Here is a 24635-nt window from a genome sequence, read left to right as displayed (position 1 = left end):
TGACAGTGCTGTCCTGTATCAGCTGTACCATACTGACAGTAGTGTCCTGTATCAGCTGTACCACACTGACAGTGCTGTCCTGTATCAGCTGTACCACACTGACAGTGCTGTCCTGTATCAGCTGTACCACACACAGTGCTATCCTGTATCAGCTGTACCACACTGACAGTGCTGTCCTGTATCAGCTGTACCACACTGACAGTGCTGTCCTGTATCAGCTGTACCACACTGACAGTGCTGTCCTGTATCAGCTGTACCACACTGACAGTGCTGTCCTGTATCAGCTGTACCACACTGACAGTGCTGTCCTGTATCAGCTGTACCACACAGTGCTATCCTGTATCAGCTGTACCACACTGACAGTGCTGTCTTGTATCAGCTGTACCTCGCTGACAGTGCTGTCCTGTATCAGCTGTACCACACTGACAGTGCTGTCCTGTATCAGCTGTACCACACACAGTGCTATCCTGTATCAGCTGTACCACACTGACAGTGCTGTCCTGTATCAGCTGTACCTCGCTGACAGTGCTGTCCTGTATCTGCTGTACCACACTGACAGTGCTGTCCTGTATCAGCTGTACCAGACTGACAGTGCTGTCCTGTATCAGCTGTACCACACTGACAGTACTGTCGTGTATCAGCTGTACCACACACAGTGCTGTCCTGTATCAGCTGTACCATACTGATAGTACTGTCGTGTATCAGCTGTACCACACTGACAGTGCTGTCCTGTATCAGCTGTACCACACACAGTGCTATCCTGTATCAGCTGTACCACACTGACAGTGCTGTCCTGTATCAGCTGTACCACACTGACAGTGCTGTCCTGTATCAGCTGTACCACACTGACAGTGCTGTCCTGTATCAGCTGTACCACACTGACAGTGCTGTCCTGTATCAGCTGTACCACACAGTGCTATCCTGTATCAGCTGTACCACACTGACAGTGCTGTCCTGTATCAGCTGTACCTCGCTGACAGTGCTGTCCTGTATCAGCTGTACCACACTGACAGTGCTGTCCTGTATCAGCTGTACCACACACAGTGCTATCCTGTATCAGCTGTACCACACTGACAGTGCTGTCCTGTATCAGCTGTACCTCGCTGACAGTGCTGTCCTGTATCTGCTGTACCACACTGACAGTGCTGTCCTGTATCAGCTGTACCAGACTGACAGTGCTGTCCTGTATCAGCTGTACCACACTGACAGTACTGTCGTGTATCAGCTGTACCACACACAGTGCTGTCCTGTATCAGCTGTACCATACTGATAGTACTGTCGTGTATCAGCTGTACCACACTGACAGTGCTGTCCTGTATCAGCTGTACCACACTGACAGTACTGTCGTGTATCAGCTGTACCACACACAGTGCTGTCCTGTATCAGCTGTACCACACTGACAGTGCTGTCCTGTATCAGCTGTACCACACTGACAGTGCTGTCCTGTATCAGCTGTACCACACTGACAGTACTGTCGTGTATCAGCTGTACCACACACAGTGCTGTCCTGTATCAGCTGTACCATACTGACAGTGCTGTCCTGTATCAGCTGTACCACACTGACAGTGCTGTCCTGTATCAGCTGTACCTCACTGACAGTGCTGTCCTGTATCAGCTGTACCACACACAGTGCTATCCTGTATCAGCTGTACCGCACTGACAGTGCTGTCCTGTATCAGCTGTACCACACTGACAGTACTGTCCTGTATCAGCTGTACCACACTGACAGTACTGTCCTGTATCAGCTGTACCTCACTGACAGTACTGTCCTGTATCAGCTGTACCACACTGACAGTGCTGTCCTGTATCAGCTGTACCACACTGACAGTGCTGTCCTGTATCAGCTGTACCACACTGACAGTGCTGTCCTGTATCAGCTGTACCACACTGACAGTGCTGTCCTGTATCAGCTGTACCACACTGACAGTGCTGTCCTGTATCAGCTGTACCTCGCTGACAGTGCTGTCCTGTATCAGCTGTACCACACTGACAGTGCTGTCCTGTATCAGCTGTACCACACTGACAGTGCTGTCCTGTATCAGCTGTACCACACTGACAGTGCTGTCCTGTATCAGCTGTACCACACTGACAGTGCTGTCCTGTATCAGCTGTACCACACTGACAGTGCTGTCCTGTATCAGCTGTACCACACTGACAGTGCTGTCCTGTATCAGCTGTACCACACTGACAGTGCTGTCCTGTATCAGCTGTACCATACTGACAGTGCTGTCCTGTATCTGCTGTACCACACTGACAGTGCTGTCCTGTATCAGCTGTACCAGACTGACAGTGCTGTCCTGTATCAGCTGTACCACACTGACAGTGCTGTCCTGTATCAGCTGTACCACACTGACAGTGCTGTCCTGTATCAGCTGTACCACACACAGTACTGTCCTGTATCAGCTGTACCACAGTGACAGTACTGTCCTGTATCAGCTGTACCACACTGACAGTGCTGTCCTGTATCAGCTGTACCACACTGACAGTGCTGTCCTGTATCAGCTGTAACACACTGACAGTGCTGTCCTGTATCAACTGTACCACACTGACAGTGCTGTCCTGTATCAGCTGTACCACACTGACAGTTCTGTCCTGTATCAGCTGTACCACACTGACTGTGCTGAATTGGAGCAGTGTACCGCACTGACTGTGCTGTACTGCTTCAGTGTATCATACTTACAGTAGTCCTGTACCAGTTCTGTCGGACTGACAGCACTGTCCTATATCAGCTATATCACACTGACAGTACTGTACTGTCTCAGCTATGTTATACTGGTAGTATTGTCGTGTATCAGCTGTGCCAGACTGACAGTACTGTCCTGTATCAGCTGTACCTCACTGACCGTGCTGTCCTGTATCAGCTGTACCTCACTGACCGTGCTGTCCTGTATCGGCTGTACCAGACTGGCAGTGGTATATTACTCTCCCTGCTGTGTCACACTGTCACACTGTACTGTACCAGCTGTGTTACACTGACATGATTGGATGAATCAATTAGCAAAACCAGCCTGGTACATGAGTACATAGAGTGCATTCGTGACTTCTAAGAGCAGTCTTTTATAGGTACAACCTTCGATCAAAAAAAACGTGAGGGGGGTTTCTCCATTGGCCAATGGCGAAATTGCAAAAATGCGATTGGGCGGAGAATAGGTTCCAATGCCAAAATCGTGGCGGTGCCAATTCGACGCCAAATCGCAATTCTCTGTCACCTCGACAGTGGAATCAATGCATATCGGAATGCATGTAAAGTAACACTGTTTGCATATCATTAGTGGGCCTGACCCAGTATTCTCCAGGGCCTCCGCAATTCTCCACCTCGGTAGGCCGATTTCCCGACGGCGCAGTTCAATTGTGCTTTTAGAAATCGTGTAACCGGCATTATGGCTGGTGAGAGAGACAGAGAGGAGATAGGACACACAGAGGAGCGACTGTGGACTGCCGGGCTGGGGGTGTGCCCAGGCACGGATCGCCATTACCGCCGCCTGCACGGCAGCCATCTTGCTGCGCACCCCACTGACCATCCACCTTGACCCCTGGTTCTGCAGAGTGATACCGGCTGTATGGGTGCCCTCACCCCCCACCACACGCCCCCTCACCTGGCCGCAATCCACCAGCGGCCCACCCAGTAGCCCCTACGGGGACCATGGTGAGGGCAGTGCCAGCTTATGGCATCCCGGGCATCAGTGACATGTGCCAGGCCAGAGGCCCCTATGCTGCCACAAGTGAGGGGATGGGAGGGTGGGACATGTGGGGGCAGAGCCCGCAGTGCCAACCGGGGCTACCATGTAGCCCAGTGGACCTAGTTGGCACGGGGGTACGCACCATGCTAATATGTTAGCCTTTCACCCCCTATAGACAATGAATACTGAAATTCAACCAGCAATGGTGGCCTTCCCACTAGTCGCCGCAGCCCTGGGGGATGCCCTGTGCCTGTACGAGTTGGCACTGCTCGAGGAGGAGGAAGCTATTTGGCCCATCGAGTCTGCACCAACCCTCAGAAACAGCACCCTACCTAGGCCCATTTCCCCACCCTAACTCCAATATACCCACATAACCTTTTGGACACTTCGGGGCAATTTAGCATGGCCAATCCACCTAACCTGCACATCTTTCGACTGTGGGAGGAAACCCACGCTACCTCAGGGAGAATGTATCTGTCTATATCTTAACAAAGGCCTATCTGTCTCAGATTTAAAATTAACAACTGATCTAGCTTCAACTGCTGTTTGTGGGAGAGAGTTTCAAACCTCTACCACCCTTTGAGTGAAGAAGTACATCGCAACATCTCTCTTGACGACCTCATCCTGATTTTTAGACTATGCCTCTTAGTTTTAGAATCTCCAACCAGTGGAAATAGTTCATCTTTATCTACCCTGTCTTTCCCTGTTAATATCTTGAATACTTTAACCTTCTAAATTCTAGTGAAAACAGCTGTAATGTGAGTAATCTCACCTCTTAGCTCAACCCCTGTAATCCAGGTATCATTTTTGTAAACTTATATCTCACTCTCTCCAAGGCCAAAATATCCTTCTTACGGTGAGATGCCCAGAACTGCTCAGTGTATTCCAAGTGGGATCTAACCAAGGCTTTGTATAGCTGCAGCATAACCCCCGTATCTTTATATTCCAATCCTCTAGATATAAAGGCTAGCATTCCATTCACCTTTTTCATTATTTTCTGCACTTGTTCCTGGCATTTTAAGGATTTATCCACCTAAACCCCCTTTGGACATCCACTGTACCTAACCTCGTTCCGTTTAGAAAGTACTCTGCTCTATCTTTTTTTGGTCCAAAATAGATAACCTCGCACTTGCTTACATTAAATTCCATCTGCCACAATTTTGCCCATTCACCTAGTCTGTCAATATCTCCTTGCAATTTTATGCTATCATCTGGGCTGTCCACAATGCCATCTACCTTTGTATCATCAGCAAATGTGGCTATATGACTTTTGATGCAATTATCCAATTCATTAATGAATACTGTGAATAATTGAGGCCCCAACACAGATCCTTGTGGTACTCCTCTAATCACCTCCTGCCAATTACATTAATTACCTATTATCCCCACTGTCACCTGCCATCAATCAATTTCCTAACCATGTCCATAATTTGCCCTCAACTTAGTTAACAGTCTCTTGTGTGGGACTTTGTCAAATGCAATCTGGAAGTCCATACAAATGGCATTCATAGACATCCCCCAATCCAAAATAGTAGTCACCTCTTCAAAACATTCAATAAGATTAGTCAGGCATGACCTTCCCTTGCTGGCTCTCCCTGATCGACCAGAATTTTTCAAGGTGTTCAGTTACCCCATTCCTGATTATAGACACCAGCAATTTCCCCACCCCAGATATTAGGTTAACCTGTCTGTAATTCCCTCGTTTCCCCCTTTCCCTCGTCTTAAAATTTAGAGTGACATGTGCAAATTTCCAATTCAGAGAGACTACTCCGGAATCTAGAGAACTCTGAAAGATTATAGTTCGGGCGGCTTACTTCCTTTAATAGCCTTGATGGAAACTGTCAGGTCCTGGGGATTTCTCACTCTTTAGTTCCATCAATTTTCTAGTTACTGATGCTGTACTCACATTGGGACGCTCTACCTGAACCGATATGGTTCTAGCGGAAAGGATAAATACGGTGGTCACAAGGACTTAAACTAGCAAATGTGGGGAAAGGGAAGGGTAAAGAAGTACAATGGTTAATGGGAACCAGAGCAACAGGTCAGCATGTGAGAAGGTAGAGGTGAATAGGATGAACAGGCAGGGCAGGTCAAGCGACTATGGAGGGGCAAGGAAAAGTAAAAAATCCAAATGTAAGGTCACTGACTGGGGAGTGAAAGTTGGAGATGAGGCTTAAGTGTTATCAGACATTAATGAAGGAGGTCAGTGTGTGAAAAGCATAGTGCACAAGAAAATCCTGCAAGGGAAAGACAAATCAGTTGGACATATTTAAAAACCTTGTACCTACATGCACGCAGTATTCGGAATAAGGTCAATGAGATGACATCACAAAAAGAGATAAATGAGAATGATTTGGTGGGGATTACTGAAACATGGTTGCAGAAGGACCGGGACTGGGAGTTGAATGTCCAAGGGTACTCAGTATTCCGAAAGGATAGACAGGATGGAACAGGAGGTGGAGTTACTTTATTTGCTAAAGATGGCATCAAGGCTGTATTAAGAAATTATATTGGCACTAAGGGCCAATATGTTGAATCAATATGGGTGAAAATAAAAAACAAAGGAAAAAACTCCTTGGTAGGAGTAAATTACAGGCCCCCGAGCAATACTTCCAAAGTGGGACATAGTATAAACCAAGAAATAATGAGGGCTTGTGAGAAGGGCACAACGGTAATCATGGGTGATTTTAACATGCAGATTGACTGGATTAATCCAATTGGCAAGGGTAGCCTCGAGGGAGATTTCATAGAGTGTATGAAGAATTGTTTCTTAGAGCAATATGTTATGGAGCCAACCAGGGAGCAGGCTATTTTAAATTTAGTATTATGTAACAAAAAAGGGTTGATAAATAGTCATTAAGGAAGGAGTGATCACAGCATGCTCGAATCTCAAATTCAGATTGAGCGAGAGAGGACAGAGTGTCATACTGGAGTTTTAGCTACGGGCAGAGGTAATTATTCAGGCATGAGAAAAGAGTTGGTCCAAGTAGACTGGGTACAAATAATTGAGGGTAGGACAGTTGAGGAACAATGGCGGATGTTCAGGGAGATATTAAAGACCTCTCAATTAAAATATATTCCTGAGAGGAAGAGGTATTGTAAAAGGGCGAAAAACGTTCCATGGCTAAACAAGGAAGTCAAGGCGGACATAAAGGCAAAAACTAGGGCAAACCATACTGCAAAATAAGCTGGAGGATTGGGAGAACTTTAGGGTCAGCAAAAACTACTAAAAATAGAATCAAAAAGCTAAGATGAACTACGAAAGGAAACTGGCAGAAAACATAAACACTGATACCAAGAGCTTCTATAATTATATAAAGAGGAAGAGAATAGCTAAAGTAAATGTTGTCCCTTTAGAGGACGATACCGATGAGGTAATAATGGAGAACGCAGAGATGGCAGAGGCACTGAACCAATATTTTGCCTCCTTCTTCATGGTGGAGGATAATAAAAAACTTCCAAGAACTGCAGTTAATGCAGAGGAACTTAGTACAATAACCATCACTAGAGAGAAGGTATTGAATAACTAATGAGACTAAAGGCAGATAAGCCTCCAGGACCTGATGGCCTGCACCCTAGGGTATTAAAGAGGTGGCAGCAGAGATATTGGATGCATTGGTTATGATATTTCAAATTTCCCTGGATTCTGAAAAGTCCTGGTGGATTGGAAACACGCTAATGTAACTCCCTTATTCAAAAAGGGAGAGAGGCAAAATGTCGGAAACTATAGACTTCTGTGGTTGGAAAGTTGCTGGAATCAATCATTAAGGATCAGCTGTGTGGTGAGCACCAGATATTTGGAAAGACAAATCCGCTATTGTCAGCATGGCTTTATGAAGGGTAAGTCACACTTGACAAACTTGCTTGAGTTCTTTGAGGGCGTAACAAGCAAGGTGGATAATGGGGAACTTCTGGATGTGGTATATCTAGACTTCCAGAAGATGTTTGACAAGTTGCCATATAAAAGATTGATCCAGAAGGTGAGATCACAGTGAGTTGGGGGTAGAATACTAGATTGGCTGACTGACAGAAAACAGAGGGTCGGATTCAATGGCAGACGAACTGTAACTAATGGGGCGCCGCAGCATTCAGTCCTTGGACCTCAACTGTTTACAATCCATATAAATGATCTGCAAGCAGAGCAGCACGGTGGTGCAGTGGTTAGCACTGCTGTCTCACGGTGCCGAGGTCCCAGGTTCGATCCTGGCTCTGGGTCACTGTCCGTGTGGAGTTTGCACATTTTCCGTGTGTTTGCGTGGGTTTTGCAGGGTGGGTGGATTGGCCACTCTAAATTGTCCCCTAATTGGAAAAAATGAATTGGGTAATCTAAATTTTTTTTTAAATGATCTGCAAGCAGGGACAGAGTGTAACATAGCAAAATTTGTGTATGATACTAAAATAGGTGGGAAAGCAGACAGTGAACAGGAGATACAGATTTTACAGATGGATATAGATAGGCTAGGAGATTGGGCTAAAATTTGGCAGATGAAGTTCATGTGGATAAGTGTGAGGTTATTTATTTTGGCCGAGATAATAGGCAAATTATTATCTGAATGGAAAGCAGATTCAAACTGTCTGGGCAGAGCGATCTGGGTGTCTTTGTTCATGAATCGCAGAAAGCCTGTATGCAGGGACAAAATGTAATAAGAAAGGCAAATAGAATGATAACTATTTTTGCAAAAGGACTGGAATATCAAAGTAGAGGAGTGTTGTTGCAATTGTATAGGGTGTTGGTGAGACCACATCTGGAGAATTGTGTCCAGTTTTGGTCTCCTTATTTGAGGGCGGGTGTGGTGGCATTGGAGAAAGTTCAGAAGAGGTTCATCAGATTGATTCCGGGGATAAAGGGGTTGACGTATGAGGAGAGATTAAACAGTTTGGTCTAATACTTGCTGGAGTTCAGAAGGATGACAGGGGATCTGGTTGAGGTATATAAAATACTAAAAGGGATTGATAAAGTAAATGTAGACCAAATGTTCCCCCTTGAGGGAAAATCTAGAATAAGGGGTCACAGATATAGGCTGAGAGGTGGTAGATTTAAAACTGAGATGAGGAGGCACTACTTCTCGCAGAGGGTGGAGAATTTGTGGAACTCGCTACCACATAGTGCGGATCATTAAATGGTTTCAAGAGGGAGATAGATCTATTCCTAATTTAAAAAGTGGGTTAAAGGGAAATGGGGAACAGGAAATTGGGAACACGGTAGCACAGTGGGTAGCAGTGTTGCTTCTCAGCTCCAGGGTCCCAGGTTTGATTCCCGGCTTGGGTCACTGTCTATGTGGAGTCTGCACGTTCTCCGTGTCTGCGTGGGTTTCCTCCGGGTGCTCCAGTTTCCTCCCACAAGTCCCGAAAGACGTGCTGTTAGGTAATTTGGACATTCTGGATTCTCCCTCTGTGTACTCAAACAAGCGCCAGAATGTGGTGACAAGGGTCTTTTCACAGTAACTTCATTGCAGTATTAATGTAAGCCTACTTGTGACAATTAAGATTATTATGAAAGATAGGGTAGAGTGGGGGTACCTGTGGGAGGTGCTGAAGAGGTTCGGGTTTGGGGAGGGGTTTGGCAGGTGGGTTAGGCTGTTGCATGAGGTCCCGATGGCGAGTGTGGCCACAAATAGGAGGAGGTCCGAGTACTTTCGGTTGCACCGAGGGACGAGACAGGGGTGTCCCCTGTCCCCCCTGCTCTTCGCACTGGCGATTGAACCCCTGACTATGGCACTGAGAGAGTCGAGGAACTGGAGGGGGTTGGGCGGGGTGGGGAGGAGCATAGTGTGTTGCTTTATGCGGACGACCTGCTGTTGTATGTGGCGGACCCGGTGGGAGGAATGCCAGAGGTAATGAGGATCCTTAGGGAATTCGGGGACTTTTCGGGGTACAAGCTCAATATGGGGAAGAGCGAGCTGTTCGTAGTTCAGCTAGGGGACCAGGAGAGGGGGATTGGCGAGCTCCCACTAAAAAGGGCGGAGAGGAGCTTCAGATATTTGGGGGTCCAGGTGGCCAGGAGCTGGGGGGCCCTGCATAGGCTTAGCTTTACAAGGCTGGTGGAGCAAATGGAGGAGGAGTTCAAGAGGTGGGACGCGTTGCCGCTGTCCATGGTGTGTAGGGTGCAGTCAATCAAAATGACAGTGCTCCCAAGGTTTTTGTTCCTGTCCCAGTGCCTCCCCGTGTTTATCCCGAAGGCTTTTTTCAGGCGGGTTAACAGGAGTATAATGGGGTTTGTGTGGGCGCGAGGGACTCCGAGGGTGAGAAGGGTGTTCTGGAGCGGAATAGAGATGGGGGGGCTGGCGCTGCCCAACCTCTGTGGGTACTACTGGGCCGCCAATGCGACAATGGTGCGCAAGTGGATGATGGAGGGGGAGGGGGCTGCATGGAAGAGGCTGGAGACGGCGTCCTGTGTGGGTACGAGTCTGGGGGCGCTGGCAACGGCGCCGCTGCCGCTCCCTCCAAGGAGGTATACCACGAGCCCGGTGGTGGTGGCGGCCCTCAAAATTTGGGGGCAGTGGAGGCGGCATAGGGGGGAAGTTAGGGCCTCGGCGTGGACCCCATTACGGGGGAACCACCGGTTCGCCCCAGGAAAAACAGGTGGAGGGTTTTCGGGGTGGCACAGGGCAGGGATACGAAGTTGGGGGACCTGTTTGTGGATGGGAAGTTCGCGAGCCTGGGTGAGCTGGAGGAGAAGTACGGGCTCCCCCCCGGGGAACACCTTCAGGTACTTATAGGTAAGGGCGTTTGCCAGACGGCAGGTGGTGGAATTCCCACGGCTACTGCCACACACAGTACAGGACAGAGTGCTCGCGGGGGGGTGGGATTGGGGAAGATCTCGGAAACTTACCAGGTGATGCAGGAGGAGGAGGAGGCCTCGGTGGTGGAGTTGAAAGGTAAGTGGGAGGAGGAGTTGGGAGAGGAGATCGAAGAGTGGACGTGGGCAGATGCCCTAGGGAGGGTGAACTCTTCCTCTTCATGCGCGAGGCTCAGCCTCCTACAGTTTAAGGTGCTGCACAGGGCACCCATGACCGGGGCAAGGATGAGCAGGTTCTTTGGGGGTGAGGACAGGTGTGTTAGGTGCTCAGGAAGCCCAGCAAAGCACACCCATATGTTCTGGGCATGCCCAGCACTGGAGGAATTTTGGAAGGGCATAGCGAGGACGGTGTCGAGGGTGGTAGGATCCAGGGTTAAACCGGGCTGGGGGCTCGCAATATTTGGGGTGGCAGAGGAGCCGGGAGTGCAGGAGGTGAAAGAGGCTGGAATTCTGGCCTTTGCGTCCCTAGTAGCCCGGCGAAGGATTCTCCTTCAGTGGAAAGATACGAGGCCCCCAAACGTGGAATCCTGGATCAGCGATATGGCAGGGTTCATTAAATTGGAGAGGGTGAAATTTGCCTTGAGAGGGTCGGTACAAGGGTTCTTCAGGCGGTGGCAACCGTTCTTAGACTTTCTGGCAGACCGATAGACATTGGTCAATGGCAGCAGCAGCTCGGGGGGGGGGGGGGGGTTTACTTTATTTTTGTTTATGTTATTTACACTGGAAGGGTCCGAGGGGCTGTATACACCTGTTGTCTTAAGTCGGGGTGTTAATATTAATTTATTATTTAGGTACCGGGGGGGGGGGATTTGGGGGGTTGCTTTTTTAGATTGTGTTTTGTACTTACCCCTGTTGGGTTCTTTTTTCTTTCTCATTTTGTTACTGATATTTTATGAAAACCTTTAATAAAAATTATTTTAAAAAAGAAAGATTATTATGAAAGATTATTATTATGGTAGGGAGGTGGCTTTGAGACCAGGAAGAGATCAGCCATGATCTGATTGAATGGCGGAGCAGGCTCGAAGCGCTGAGTTGCAAACGTCTGCTCCTAATTCCTATGTTACGTTAATTGTATTAAGTCCCTGTCCTCTATCGACTCTTACTTTTTGGTGAACTTCCGACAAGTTATCCTCCTTTTCAACTGAAAATACTAAAGCAAAGTAACATTTCTCCTTACTGATTTTGATGTCCCTTGCAAGTTTCCTTTCATAATCCCTTTTAGTAGTTCTTACAAGCTGCTTTGTGATCCTTTGTTGGTCTTTATATCTATCCCATTCATCTGGACCTGTGCTATGTCTTGCATTTTTGCAAGCCCTCGCTTTTAGTTTTATGCTGTCCCTAACTTCTTTAGTTGTCCATGGTTGTTTTTTTTGGTGAAGCAGTGCTTTTTCCTCTCCGCATTATATATACTTGCTCTGTATCTCGTTAAATGTTTCTTTAAATAGTTTCCATTGATCTTCAGTATTTTGACCCGTTAACAGATCTTCCCAGTTTACCGTGGACAGTCTCAGTCTCATCCCGTTAAAGTCAGCCTTACCCAAGTCTAAAATTCTAGTATCTGAAATGTACTTTTCACTTTCAAATGCCACACTGAATTCAACATGTTGTGATCACTATTCGATAAATGTTGGTGCACAGTTAGGCTACTAATTAAATTGGGCTAAAGCAGTGCTGTGGGAAAGAGGGGTTCCATTTTGTGGGGCACTGGCATCAGTATTGGGACAGGAGGGAACTGTACTATCGGGACGGGCTCCACCTGAACTGATCTGGGACCTGGACCCTAGTGGAAAGGCTCAATAGGGTGGTCACAAGGACTTTATACTAGTTAAAGGATGGGGGGCCCAGAAGAGGTTTGTAAAGTCTCCAGAGCAAGTAATGGAACAGAGTATGGAAAGGGGCAGGAATCTAACTTCAAGCACAGCAGGTAAAGAGACAACTCCGAAAAGGGAGGGGGGGGGGGGGGGTCAACGCAGGACTGAGGGTGTTGTAACTAAATGCGCGCAGTGTATGAAACAAGGTTGTAGCGCACATTGAAATTGGCGGGTACGATGTTGTGGGCATCACAGAGACATGGCTGCAAGGGGATCAGGACTGGGATCTAAATATCCAAGGATATGTGTCCTTTCAAAAGGCCAAGCAGATGAGCAGAGGGGTCAGGATTGCCTTGTTACTAAGAAATTAAATTAAATTGATAGCAAGAAGCGATATAGGATCGGAAGATGTAGAGCCTGTGTGGGTAGAGTTGAGGAATCGCAAAGGAAAAAAAGATCCCAGAGGGAGTTATGTACAGGCCCCCAAGCAGCAGTCAGGATGTGGGGCAGGAAATAAATCAGGAAGGGCAGCACGATGGCGCAGTGGTTAGCACTGCTGCCTCATGGCGCCGAGATCCCAGGTTTGATTCCGGCTCTGAGTCACTGTCTATGTGGAGTTTGCACATTCTCCCCATGTTTGCGTGGGTTTCGCCCCCACAACCCAAAAGATGTGCAGGGTAGATGGATAGGCCATCCTAAATTGCCCCTTAATTGGAAAAAATTAATTGGATCCTCTACATTTTGAAGAAAAAAAGGAAATAAATGAGGAGATAGAAAAGAAGGTACATAAGAAAAACAACATTATGATAATCATGGGGGACTTCAATATGCAGGGTGCACTGGGAAAATTGGGTGGTAGCAGGTACCAAAAAAAAATTTGCGAAAAGTCCACAAGATGGTTTTTTGGAGCAGCTTGTGATAGAGCTCACTAGGGAACAAGCAATTCTGCATTTGATGATGTGTAATGAGGCAAATTTAATTAGGGAACTTAAGCTGAAGGAACTGTTAGGGGCAGTGATAGAATTTACCCTGCAGTTTGAGAGGGAGAAGCTGGAATCAGATGTAACGGTATTACAATTAAATAAAGGTAACTACAAAGACCTGTGCTATATGTATCAGTGCATCATGCTGATGTACTGTATCAGTGTACCACACTGACTGTGCTGTACTGTATCAGTGTATCACACTGACTGCTGTACTGTATCAGTGTATCGCACTGACTGCTGTACTGTATCAGTGTATCGCACTGACTGCTGTACTGTATCAGTGTATCACACTGACTGTGCTGTACTGTATCAGTGTATCACACTGACTGCTGTACTGTGTCAGTGTATCGCACTGACTGCTGTACTGTATCAGTGTATCGCACTGACTGCTGTACTGTATCAGTGTATCACACTGACTGTGCTGTACTGTATCAGTGTATCACTGACTGCTGTACTGTATCAGTGTATCACACTGACTGCTGTACTGTATCAGTGTATCGCACTGACTGCTGTACTGTATCAGTGTATCGCACTGACTGCTGTACTGTATCAGTGTATCGAACTGACTGCTGTACTGTATCAGTGTATCACACTGACTGCTGTACTGTATCAGTGTATCGCACTGACTGCTGTACTGTATCAGTGTATCACACTGACTGCTGTACTGTATCAGTGTATCACACTGACTGCTGTACTGTATCAGTGTATCGCACTGACTGCTGTACTGTATCAGTGTATCGCACTGACTGTGCTGAACTGTATCAGTGTATCACAGTGAATACCGTATTGTATCAGTGTACCACACTGGCTGTGCTGTACTGTATCGGGGTATCACACTGACTGTGCTTACTGTGCCTGTGCTGTACTGTATCGGTGTATCACACTGACTGTGCTGAACTGTACCAGTGTATCACATTGACGGTGCTGAACTGTATCAGTGTACCACATTGACCGTGCTGTACTGTATCAGTGTATCACACTGACCGTGCTGAACTGCATCGGTGCATCACATTGACTGTGCTGTACTGTATCAGTGTACCACAGTGAATACCGTATTGTATCAGTGTAACACACTGTGCTGTACTGTATCGGTGTATCACACTGACTGTGCTGAACTGTATCAGTGTATCACATTGACGGTGCTGAACTATATCATGTATCAGTGAATACCGTATTGTATCAGTGTAACACACTGCTGTACTGTATCGGTGTATCACACTGACTGTGCTGAACTGTATCACTGTATCACATTGACTATGCTGAACTGTAACAGTGTGCTGTACTGTATCAGTGTATCACACTGACTGTGCTGAACTATAACAGTGAATACCACACTGACTGTGCTGTACTGTATCAGTGTATCACACTGACTGCTGTACTGTATCAGTGTATCACACTGACTGCAGAACTGTGCTGAACTGTATCAGTGTGCCACACTGACTGTGCTGTACTGTATCGGTGTATCACACTCACTATGCTGAACTGTATCAGTGTACCACACTGACTGTGCTGTACTGTATCGGTGTATCACACTGACTATATTGTACTGCTTCAGTGTATCATACTGACAGTAGTCCTGTACCAGTTCTGTCGTACTGACAGCAGTGCCCTGTACCAGCTATATCATACTGACCGAACTGTTCTGACTCAGCTATGTCATACTGGTAGTACTGTCCTGTATCAGCTATGTCGTACTGACAGCACTGTCCTGTATCAGCTACATTGTACTGACAGTACTGCCCTGTCTTAGCTGTCGTGCATCAGTTTGTGAATCGGCATCGACCCCTTTCAGAATGAGTTATTTTTAAATAGAACTCATCTCGAATCTATAATTTCATTCAGGCTTCCAACATCTCCCAAGTTCATCTCTTATTTTATTCAATTTCTCTGGGAAACTCATAAACATTTCCATGATTTCTGGTCAGGTAATGTCTGGGAGCAGCTTGCAACGTCTTCAAATTATTCTGTGTGTGCGTACACAAGCAAGTTTCAAAGCCTTTCTTTTTAAAAATCTTTGTTTCTTTTTAACATTCACCCACCAATGTAACACCAAGAGTCAACAAATCCTACACGACAGAAACACAAAAGTGCTGCCAAAAATCTTCTACCGGCCTGTAAACCGCAGGCAGGCAGTCATTTTTCTTCATCCTTCATGGGATGTCAGAGTCGCTCGGCCAGCGTTTGTTGCCCATCCTGATTGCCCCTTGAATTGACTGGCTTGCTTGGCCATTGCAGAAGGGCAGTGAGGAGTCAACCACATTGCTGTAGGTCACACGTAGGCCAGACCAGATAAGGTCGGCTAATTTCCTTCCCGAAAGGGGCATGAATGAACCAGGTGGGTTTTTAATGATAGTTCCACGGTCACCATTGCTGAGGGTAGATTTACATTCCAGATTTAATAACTGAATTCAATTTCTACTATTGTCCAGAGAACAGGAGCCTGGATCGCTGGATTATGGGTCCAGTGGCATTGCCGCAGCACCTACCACACAGTAAGAGGTGGCCTGTGTCTTATCACAGGCAAAGATAGTGAAAACCCCTTTAAGGGGCAGGGCAAGGCTAGAATACTCATGGGTACTGTGTCAGTGTTGACTGGCTTCACTTCGAGTGGTGAAGTGCCGGATTCTCAAAGGGAGTGAAAGTGATGCACAAAAGAGCCTACCATCTCTTTGCAACCTACCCTCAATATGGGGGAGATGGAAGGGTCGTTCTTTATTCAAGGGGCAGTTTAACCTCAGCGGTGGGTAAAGTTTTCAAAACAATAATATCTTTTTTTTTAAATTTAGAGTACCCAATTCTTTTTTTTAACCAATTAAGGGGCAATTTAGCGTGGCCAATCCACCTACCCTGCACATCTTTTGGGTTGTGGGGGTGAGACCCACACAGACACAGGGAGAATGTGCAAACTCCACATGGACACGGGCTGGGATCGAACATAGGTCCTCAGTGCTGTGAGGCAGCAGTGCTAGGCTGGTGAACAAAACTGAAGCTCTGGGGTTAGAAGGGTCACTGTCAGCTCAGATGGAAAATTGCCAAAAGGACAGAAAACAGCAAGTCATGGTAAACGGTTGTTTTTCAGTGCGATGCTCAGTGCTGGGAGCAGCACTTTATTTGATGTACAAAAATGACTTGGATATTACAACACATAGTGAAGTTTCTACATTTGCCAATAAGAGGTGGGGATGATGACAATTGACTGCCACAAAAGATGGACAGACTGGCAGAATAGACGGTCAAATAGCAGACGGAATTTAATAAAGAGAAGTGTGAGGTGATGATAGAAGGAATAAGAAAGGCAATGTAGTCGTCATGGTACAGTTCTCAAGATTGCACAGAGCGATTGGGATGGTGTTCATATGCATAGATCTATAAAGATGGCAGGGTATCTTCGGGGTAGTGAATAAAGTGCTTTTTCTTTGATCCTTCATGGGATGTGGGCATTTAGGCTAGGCCAGCACTTACTCCAATTCTCTTCCCACATCTTGTGATGCACTGAGGCAGCCTTTCGTCTGTTTCCATAACGTGTAATTCCTGGAAAGGTTGCTAGTCTGTCACCAGGGCCCTATAACTTGAAGGGTTATAACTTGAACATCAAGTGCGGTTGACCGCTCTTACCGCCATCCACTGGTGGATCTGGAAGGGTTTACAAGTTGACCCACTAACCTGTTCGGCCACATTGTGAACGTCCCTTCCTTTTGCCATCAAGTCCTGGGGTGGGACTCCAATCCAGAGCTCTTGGCTCAGAGGGACACTACCCACTGATCACGTCACCACAAGACTTCCCCAGCATTTATTGTACATCCCTAATTGCCCTCAAAAAGGTGGTGCTGAGCTGCCTTCTTGAACCGCTGCAGTCCATGTAGTGTAGGTACACCCACAGTGCTGTTAGTGAATGAGTTCACAATATACAGTTTACAGCAGCAGATGTGGGATCTTGGGCTTTATGAATAAATATATTGAGTACAAAAGCAGGCAAGTTCATGATAAACATTGATAAAGCTCTGGTTGAGCCGCAATCGGAGTATCGTGTCCAGTTCTGGTCACGCCACTTTCGGACAGAGGTGAGTTTTTTCGAGAGGGTGCAGAGGAGATTCACCAGAATGGTTCCAGGGATGAAGGATTTTAAGTACAAGGTTTAGGTTGGAGAGGCTGGGCTTGTTTTCCTTGAAGCAAAGGAGATTGAGGGAAGAATTGATCGAGGTGGACAAGATCATGATCGTTTTGGGTAGAGCTCCATTCCGTAACTACCAAGTCCATCACTCTCGCAACAGTCTGAGGTTAACAATCTCGGTGCCACATTTTGTTCCAGAGATGAGTTTCCAATTTCATATTTGTGCTGTATCTGGGCCACCTATTTCCACTTCCATAACATCGCTCGTCTTCACCCTGTCTCAGCTCATCGACTGCTGAAACCCTCATTCATATCCACCTCTAGACCTCCCTACTTTGCTACACTCCTGGCTGGTCTCGCTCATTCTACCCTCTGAGAACTTGAGGTCATCGAAGGCTCTTCTGCCTGATTCTCAATTCACAGCGAGTCCCGGTCCTCCTATTGTCCCTCTGCGCCCCGACCTGCATTGGCAACCAGTCGGGGAACAGCTTGATTTTAAAATTCTCATCTATGTTTTCAAATCCCTCCATGGCCTTGCTCTTCCTTACCTCTGAAATATCTCTGACCCCACAAATATCCGATAAATCTGAACTCCCCAATTCTGACCTCTTTTTAAAAATTAATTCATACGATGTGGGCTGTCGAGGCCAGCATTCGCTGCCCATCCCTAATTGCCCTAGAGAAGGTATTGTTGATGAGTTGCTATCTTGAACTATCGCTGTCCATGTAGATACACCCACAATTCTATTAGGGAGGAATTCCAGGACTTTGACCCAGCCTCAGTGAAAGAACAGCGATATATTTCTAAGTCAGAATGATGAGTGACTTGGAGGGGAACTTCCTGGTGTCTGCTGTAGATGGTAGTGGTCATGGGTTTTGAAGGGATTGCTGAAGGAGCCTTGGTGAGTTCCTGCAATGCATCTTGTAGATGGTACAAACATCTGCCTCTGTGTGTCAGTGGTGGAGGGAGTGAATTATTGTGGAAGGGGTGCCAATCAAGTGGTTGCTTTGTCCTGGATGGTGTTGAGCTTCTTGAGTGTTGTTGGAGCTGCACTCATCCAGTCAAGTGGAGAGTATTCCATTACACTCCTGACTTGTATCTTGTAGTTGGTGAATAGCTTTGGTCAGCAGGTGAGATTAGCAAGTTGCTGACGACACAAAGGTTGGTGGAATTGTGGATAGCAATGAGGACTGTCAGAGGATACAGCAGGATTTAGATCGTTTGGAGACTTGGGCGGAGAGATGGCAGATGGTTTAATCTGGACAAATGTGAGGTAATGCATTTTGGAAGGTCTAATACTGTTGGGAATATACAGTGAATGGTAGAATCTTCAAGAGTATTGACAGTCAGAGAGATCTAGGTGTACAGGTCCACAGGTCACTGAAAGGGGCAACACAGGTGGAGAAGGTAGTCAAGAAGGCATACGGCATGCTTGCCTTCATTGGCCGGGGCACTGAGTATAAGAATTGGCAAGTCAGGTTGCAGCTGTATAGAACCTTAGTTAGGCCACATTTGGAGTATAGTGCTCAATTCTGACCGCCACACTACCAGAAGGATGTGAGGGCTTTAGAGAGGGTGCAGAAGAGATTTACCAGGATGTTGCCTTGTATGGAGGGCATTAGCTATGAGGAGAGGTTGAATAAACTTGGTTTGTTCTCACTGGAACGATGAAGGTTGAGGGGCGACCTGATAGAGGTCTACAAAATTATGAGGGGCATAGACAGAGTGGATAGTCCGAGGCTTTTTCCTAGGGTAGAGGGGTCAATTACTAGGGGGCATAGGTTTAAGGTGCAAGGGGCAAGGTTTAGAGGAGATGTACGAGGCAAGTTTTTTACACAGAGGGTAGTGGGTGCCTGGAACTCGCTACCGGAGGAGGTGATGGAAGCAGGGACGATAGTGACGTTTAAGAGGCATCTTGACAAATACATGTATAGGATGGGAATAGAGGGATACGGACCCCGGAAGTGTTAGAAGATTTTAGTTCAGATGGGCAGCATGGCCAGCGCAAGCTTGGAGGGCCGAAGGGCCTGTTCCTGTGCTGTACATTTCTTTGTTCTTGTTACTCGCCATAGGACTCCCAGCCTCTGACCTGCACCTGCAGCAACAGTATTAATATGACTAGTCCAATTCAGTTTCTGGTCAATGGTTACCCCCAGGGTGTTGATAGTGGGGAATTCAGCTATGGTAATTTCAATAAGGACACGGGAAGTCCACACCGAGTAAAGTAAACAACTTTAATTTATTTACAATTTCGGTACATACGCTTCCCAGTAGATCCCTACAGTGTCCCCTTTTTGCCGTTGCCTTACTGGCTGACCTTTTGTACAATGCTAAATGGAGTTCCCCCGCCCCTCAGCAGGAACGCTCGTACTCCATGGGAACCATGGGGAAGTTAATTATTCCCACCCGCCAAGTCCTGTGCGGGATATTACAGTAATGCCATTGAAGGTCAAGGGTGTTGGTTAGATTTTCTCTTTTTGGACATGTTCATTGCCTGGCACTTGTGTGGCACTGATTTAACTTGCCGCTTGTCAGCCTAAGCCTGGATATTATCCAGGTCTTGCTGCATTTGGACATGGGCTGCTTCATTATCTGAGGAGTGGAGAATGGTGCTCAACATTGTGCGATGTGTACAATGTTCAGCAAACATCCCCACTTCTGATCTTTAGATGGAAGGGAGGACATTGATGAAGCAGCTGAAGATGGTTGGGCCCAGGGCACTTCCCTGAGGAACTCCTGTAGTGATGTCCTGGACCTGAGATGATTGACCGCCAACCACCACAACCACCTCCTGTGTGCCAGGTATGACTCCAATTAGTGGATCGTTTTCCCCAGATTTCCATTGACTCCAGTTTGCTTGAGCTCCATGATGCCATACTCGGTCAAATGCTGTCTTGATGTCAAGGGCAGTCACTCTCACCTCACCTCTGTCATTCAGCTCTTTTGTCCATGTTTGATCCAAGGCTCTAATGAGGTCAGGAGCTGAGTGATTCTGGCTGGTGGAGCCCAAACTGAGCGTCCGTGAGCAGGTTATTGCTCATTACATTTTTTTAAAATAAATTTAGAGTACCTAATTTTTTATTTTTCCAATTTAGGGGCAATTTAGCATGGCCAATCCATCTCCCCTTTTTGGGTTGTGGGAGTGAGACCCACGCAGACACCGGGAGGATGTGCAAACTCCACACGGACAGTGACCCGGGGTCGGGATCGAACCCGGGGCCTCAGCGCCATGAGGCAGCAGTGCTAACCACTGCATCACCATGCCGCCTTTATTGCTCAGTAAGTGCCACTTCATGGCACTGTTGGTTGATGACTCCTTCCATCACGTTACTGATGATTGAAAGTAGACTGATAGGGTGGTAATTGGCTGGGTTGGATCTATTGTGCTTCAGTGTAGAGGACAAATCTGGGAAATTTTCCACCTTGCCGGATAGATGCCAGTGTTGTAGCTGTACTGGAACAGCAGCAAGTTCTGGAACAAAGTCTTCAGGACTCTTGCCGGAATATCGTCTTGTGCAATTACAATTATAATCGTTCCATCCTTGGTGGCTAGACCTTCAGATTCCTAGGGCCGAAAGATCTCTGCTTCTCTAACTCACTTTCCTCCTTTAAGACCTAAAACCTCCCTCCTTGACTGAGCTTTTGGTCACCTGACCTAACCTTACATGGCTGGGGTGCCATTTTGTTTTTTACAACACCCCTGTACTGTGGCTTGGGATGTTTCATTACACGAAAGGTGCTACATAAGTTTACATTGATGTGGGAGGTAAGTTGGACAAAGAAAAATGGTTTCCATGAGCTGATGGTAGACTGACTAGTGGGCACAGATTTATAGCTTCAGGCAAGAGGCTGGTGTGAGGAAAAACTTTTGAACGCGGCAAACAGCCACGATCTGGAACCCGCTGCCTACACGTCTGGCGGAAGTGGCGGTGATCGATGATATTGGATAGGTGTTTGAGGGGAACATAGGAACCAGGAGGAGGTCATTCAGCCCATCGAGCCTGTCCCGCCATTTAATGAGATCATGGCTGATCTGTGGCTAACTCCATATACCTGCCTTTCTCAAGGGGCAATCAGGGATGGGCAATAAAGGTTTGTCCGGCCAGTGAAGCCCACATCCATTGAATGAATTTTAAAAATAATTTTACAGTACCCAATTCATTTTTTCCAATTAAGGGGCAACTTAGCGTGGCCAATCCACCTACCCTGCACATCTTTGGGTTGTGGGGGTGAGACCCACGCAAACACGGGGAGAATGTGCAAACTCCACATGGACAGTGACCCAGAGCCGGGATTGAACCTGGGACCTCGGTGCGGTGCTAACCGCTGCACCACCGTGCTGCCCTAACATCCATTGAATGAATGAAGAACAATTAGACTGACCACTGCCCCATCTTTTCTACACAGGTACTCCAAGCATGGACGAAACCTCGGACATCACTGCCGCTGACCTGCCCGCCACATGCTCCAACCCCTCCGACCTCGATTGCATCATCTGCTTCAGCTCGTTCGACAACGTCTTCAAGCTGCCCAAGCTGCTGGGCTGCGGCCACACCTTCTGCCTGGAGTGCCTGGCGCGGATCAACGTGTCCTCTGAGAACATCAACTCGGTGGCCTGCCCCATGTGCCGGCACACCACCCCGCTGCCCTCGGGCAAGGGGCTGCCGGCCCTCGACAACAACCAGGCCCTCCTGTCCAGCCTGCCCTCGGGCATGCAGAGCGTCCCCTCCATCCGCTTCAGCCGCGACAAGGGGAAACTCTACACCAAGAACTCGGAGCCCGGCTCCTTCCTCAAGCCCATCCACCTCAGCAGCGTGAGCATGAGCCTGGACGTGGGCCAGCCCACTCCCCGCGACACGGACTCGGCGCCCAGGCACCTGGACTGGCTGCCCTTCCGCTCCAGCTGCTGCTACTACGTGGCCATCGGCTTTGTGCTGCTCTTCACCGTCGCCCTGGTGCTGTCGGGGATCTTCCTCTTTGTCATCATGCCCACCGGTCCCACTGGCACCAATTCCGGCGGCAGGAACTCGACGGCAGTGCAGAATGGGCCTTGATCCCCTAGGCCGCGGTGGCCCATTGCCCCCTGCTTGCTGAACTCCCGCCAGTGACTCCCTTACGACTCTGACCCCAGCTTCCGAACTCTGCGTTCTCGCTTGTCTAAAGTGGATGTCGGACTGAGCTGCAGAATCCTGGCTGGAGTCGACATCTGCAGATTTATGCCAATGGCACTTGAGGACAATCTTGACTTTTCTTCACCCTTTTGTATTAATAGCGAGCCCTGGACTGAGTAAAATATCCCAACTGGGCGCTTCACAGTTACGATGATCAGACAAAAGCTGACAGCAATCCATGTAAAGATACACTGGGGATGGGCCAACAAACACTTGTTCAATGGTCGTGGGGAGAGGGGGGGGGGGGGGGGACCCCATAGGAGAAGAAAGGGCTGAAGCGATTTATGGAGGCTATTCTGGAGCTTGAGTTGTTAGGTGCAATGAAAATCCCCAATGAGCCATAATTGGAGGTGTGCGGTGATCCCAAAGGGTTGGAGAGCAGATTGCAAGGATGGAGAGAGAGGCCGTGAAGGGGATTAAATTAACAAGGTGGAGAATTTCCAGGCCTTGCCGCAACTCGAGAGTGCACGCGAGCAGTTTAGGTCAGGGCAGCAGTGCTCAGGGTGGGATCAAGGTAATGGGATGGTGGAAGCTGGGAAACCGGGCATGAGAACGCCGGGACTGTCAATCCTCGAGGTAACAAAGCGAGAGTTTCAGCAGTAGGTGAGCCGAGGCTGGAGGTGAGGGGATGCGGCACTGAGAATGTGCAACGTTGTAAATGGCCCAATGAAGCCGGGACTCGAACAAGCACAAAATAACCATCTCGCCATATCGACCACTCAGCCTCTTCAGAAAGCACAGACAGGAATCAAGATTCAGTGCAAACAGGACAGACAGCCCTTTCTGGCTACTTATGATTTACCCTGTGGTTCACGGTCGTAACACCATCAGCTTCCAATGCCCCCTCAGGCCCACCGAGATGCTCACAACTTTTGAATGTTACCAGACATCCTCCCAGGACCATCTACTGCACAGTGACTCTCGAGGGACTCTCTCCAGGGATTATGTCTTCCTGTTTGGTAGATGCAGATCTGCTGCCATGGGGTTTGGACACCATATGCAACCATATGCAGACCTTTGATAGTTCTTCCCCCCCCCCCCCCCTTTGGGAGACTGACGCAGAGCACTTTAATTCAACAGGCCTCAGCAATCTTGGGTTGGACAAGGGTAGAATCCGTCCCGCTCCAGATCTCGGCTCCAGTAACCCATGTGTCGTTGTGTTGGGGAGTCGGGATAAAACTCAGCTGCAATATGCCCACCTTCCCCGTTACTACCAATCAATTACCCAACTTACCTGTACATTTTGTGTCGGGGGTGGGAGGGGGGGGGGGGCGGGTCCGAACCACTGAAGGATGTCAGGAGCTTGTGGAAATGTCCTTCACTGAAGAGGAAGGACCCTTAGACAAGGGGAAGAAATAGATGGCAGGAGAGTGCTGGAAAGACACAGAAAAGCAAGTGCTCACCCAGCTTTGGCGGGGGGCCATCTGACACTGGGTGAGGTCCACCTGGGGCTCACAGAAGGAATGCATTGTGCCACAGCAAGCCTCACCCAGTCCTTAATGGGCCCTTCAGGCCCCGGGCAAGTAACGCTCAACCCCATTATTATGTGTGGCCTGCTCTGGGCAAGATACTCAAACCCCTTATTTTAATGTTCAGCCAAAGTGTACACATTGTAGCATATCACACTCAAATTCCCCACAGATGTATTTATGTACAGATATCATGTACATATTTCTTGACGATGTTTTATTTTACTGATTTATTTTTAATCTGAGCTGTTTAACGGTGGAGGTACTTCAATACTCACTGTCAGTCTCCTCTCTCCACTGAGGACTGGATTTCATCTCAAAATGAACCATTGATATTCTGAATATTAAATGAAAGACTTGATTCACCAAAACTTGGTACAATTCCTCTGTAATGATATACTTTGTGAGTGAACACCGACATCTTTAGAAGACCAGTGTACATGGGAAATAGAAGGAACAGGCCATTCGACCCATCGAGCCTGCTTCACCATTCAATTAGATCATGGAGGATCATTTACCTCTTTAAAAAAAAATTTTTTAGAGTACCCAATTCATTTTTTCAAATTAAGAGGCAATTTAGCGAGGCCAATCCACCTAACCTGCACAT

General features: G+C 47.6%; 1 protein-coding gene across 1 annotated transcript in view; it reads left to right on the top strand.

Annotated features, from left to right (window-relative positions):
- rnf183 (ring finger protein 183) overlaps positions 1 to 24399 on the top strand; it is a 41575-nt gene extending 17176 nt beyond the window's left edge. The window contains exon 2 of the mRNA XM_072475371.1: positions 21796 to 24399. Coding sequence (XP_072331472.1) covers positions 21796 to 22442 — 647 coding nt within the window. The 3' untranslated portion in view covers positions 22443 to 24399. The remainder of the gene's footprint in view (positions 1 to 21795) is intronic.
- Positions 24400 to 24635: the final 236 nt, after the last annotated feature.

Source organism: Scyliorhinus torazame, chromosome 14 (assembly GCF_047496885.1).
Source record: "Scyliorhinus torazame isolate Kashiwa2021f chromosome 14, sScyTor2.1, whole genome shotgun sequence".
NCBI classification, from domain to species: Eukaryota; Metazoa; Chordata; class Chondrichthyes; order Carcharhiniformes; family Scyliorhinidae; genus Scyliorhinus; species Scyliorhinus torazame.
The sequence above is the reverse complement of the archived record's forward strand: the minus strand, read 5'-3'. Positions and strand labels throughout refer to the sequence as shown.